This window comes from Penaeus chinensis, chromosome 23 (assembly GCF_019202785.1).
Source record: "Penaeus chinensis breed Huanghai No. 1 chromosome 23, ASM1920278v2, whole genome shotgun sequence".
NCBI classification, from domain to species: domain Eukaryota; kingdom Metazoa; phylum Arthropoda; class Malacostraca; order Decapoda; family Penaeidae; genus Penaeus; species Penaeus chinensis.
In genome coordinates, this window is record NC_061841.1 from 9,714,840 (window position 1) to 9,717,488 (window position 2,649).

The window sequence follows — 2,649 nt, forward strand, 5'->3', positions numbered from 1 at the left end:
ACTTCTCTCCCACTAACAATTTTCCTGTTGCAGAGCCATTTCCGGATGTCCTCCAAGTCAATGCCTAGCAATTCCGAAACAGTTTGGAGCGACTTGTCTCTTGGCTGTAGGGGTGTGGAATTCACAATACTTTAACTTTAATCTTGTAAGGTTTCTAAATGTAAATTTAGCTAAACTTATCCACTGTATTATGCTGAAAGTTCATAACATTAAGATATATTTTAAATATAAGCCGATAGCTACAGAAGCCCAATTTATCCCTTATCTAGATGCTATCATCTTATTAAATGCAACCTTCAAAAGAAACACAAACAACACCATCAGCTACTACCATTTCCCTTGTTGTCTGCTTATCATCATCACATTTTATTCTCCATCAAGCACACCCTCCAACTGCACCCTTGCCCTCCTCTTGCCCTCCTCACACATGCTACCTGCAGTGTGAGGATACTCACACTGATGGCTGACGAATCTCCGTTGCCCTCTTCCAGCACCACGTTCCCCAGATGCAGAATACCAGCCAATATTCTGAAGATCTGTTCCTGCATCCCATCGTTGATGCCCAGAAGGCTGAATGCCTTACATGTCTCAATAAAGTCCTCGGCATCATCCACCCCATCGATGTGCGGGCTGCAGCCTTGCTTGAGGTAGTGGAAGTTGTCTTGGTGACCTGAAATACACTAGTGATATTAGACACTGCAGTATCTTGAGTTTTCCACAAATCAGATTCACTTACCTTAGTACTTAATAACTGTTTCTTCAAATACACAATTACTCTGAAAGTATTTTGCAACTTTCAGTCAATAATTAAAGATGTATTTTAGCAATTTATTGACATCTATATACATAATTACCAATATATTAAAATTAATCAGTCTTAAAAATCACAAATACCTAGACTCCAATAAAATTCAAACTTGCAAACAAGCACAATTCATTTTCTGGTCAAAAGCAAACACATAATTCAACAGTCTCATACTCCTTTCTCCTTTCACCAAGCATAAGATGTTACCAATGTCATTGTAATACCGAAGAGTTTCAAAGCAACCATCAAGGTAGAAATATTTGAAAGAAAAAAGAGAGAGAAAAAAGCCAAAGCATTTACCTTCAATGAAATCATAAAATGGCTTTATTTCATGGAATTACATTACTGTATCTACCAGTACCCAGATATAGCTTACTTAACTTAGTCTGCCTTATTCTGCAATACAGATACTGCATTATATTTTTCTAAGTTTCTATGAAACTATAAGTATCCTATGCTTTCATGAAGTTAATATGAATATATACAGAAGTATAGTACTTCAAGATAGTATATAATAACCATATCCCTTCTAAATAATTTCCCCTACTAATAAAAAAAGAATATGCTGCACCTTGCTCATTCTGCCAAGCAGACTGCAGATAATAATTCTTGCCCATTTTCTACACTCACTTTTGAAGAATTTGAAACCCACCCTCACCAGATATACATTGAAAAAATGCCATTAAAATAAACTCAAAAAATAAAATATCGTATAAATGTCTTCTACAAAGACTGGGATGAGGCACATCAGACTAAGTTAAGAAAATCCCCAGTGAAGAGGCCAGTTGGCAAATGGGAATTCATAATGGAGTTGTGATGCACAACTGGCCAAAGGTGTTGAGTCTGATATGCAAAATAGTGTTACAAAAGAAAAACTGTAAATATAGAAAACATAATGCTAAACAAATGAATAAAGCGAGTGCCTTTACCAGGTACACCTTCCACACTAACTCTTCAAATATTGGAGAGAGTAAGAAAGAGAAATAGAGAGGACATAACATAAAACAAAGAAAGAAAGAGAGAAAACAAAATCAAAAAACAAAAAGCAAGATTGGGAAAGGGCACCACAAACTGCCAAAATCTCAAAACATGCTGCGAAAAAGAAAAAAAAAGAAAAAAAAGGGGGAGGAGAGAGGGGCGGAAATGAGGGAGGGAAACATTCAATCAAGCTCAAGCCGTAAGATCCTAGCACCAAGCGATCTATCTCACAACACACGCATCGCTCACTGAACCACACCCTTGCGAGGTTTGGACGCCGCCAAGGCCTCTCCTTGAAGCCCCTGGTTCAGGTAGTGAAACCTCCCCGGATTCCCTAAAGAAGAGGTTATTGCAGTTCAAAAGTGGAAGGATGTTAGAGGGGGTAGGACAGGGAAAGGTTTTATCTTAATATAAAAACAAATATAATCTTGAAAGTTTTTTTTTAGGGATGGGGAAGGACTTGTGGATTAAACATATGGGTAGCAATATAAAACACTACAGCCACAACAACAAAGGAGTTATTTTTGCATTTTGCAAAATCAATGAAGTTTAGATTTAGTAATATATAAATAATATAGGCCATACATATGTGTGTTGAGCAAAAAAAAATAACATCTCAAGATTTATGGTGGTGGGAAAAGAAAGAAATTAATAAAACCTGAAAAAATGAAAATTAAGATTCAAAACCAAAAATTTATCTAAAAAAATAATCTCAGCCATAGTTCATGATATATTACAACCCAAATCATAATATATATAAAAATATACATCAATATGTACAAGATAAAAGACATTGTATGTCTTCTCAATTTCATGACACACTTTATACATTAATTCTAATTTCAACAATTTTCTCAATTTCAATC

At 35.6% G+C, this 2,649-nt stretch overlaps 1 protein-coding gene across 3 annotated transcripts in view; it reads right to left on the bottom strand.

Moving 5' to 3' along the window:
• Positions 1–2,573, bottom strand: part of LOC125037523 (unconventional myosin-Va-like) — a 119,307-nt gene extending 116,734 nt beyond the window's left edge. For 2 of the 3 annotated variants that reach the window (XM_047630687.1, XM_047630686.1), the window contains exons 1-2: positions 456–2,572; positions 1–104 (exon numbers count right to left, since the gene is read on the bottom strand). The exon at positions 1–104 is cut by the window's left edge and continues 28 nt beyond it. In XM_047630687.1, the coding sequence (XP_047486643.1) occupies positions 1–104; positions 456–548 (197 nt within the window). In that variant the 5' untranslated portion in view covers positions 549–2,572. Of the gene's footprint in view, positions 105–455 lie in introns of all 3 variants that reach the window. The other variant, XM_047630685.1, reaches the window with a different exon arrangement.
• Between the last annotated feature and the right edge of the window lie 76 nt (positions 2,574–2,649).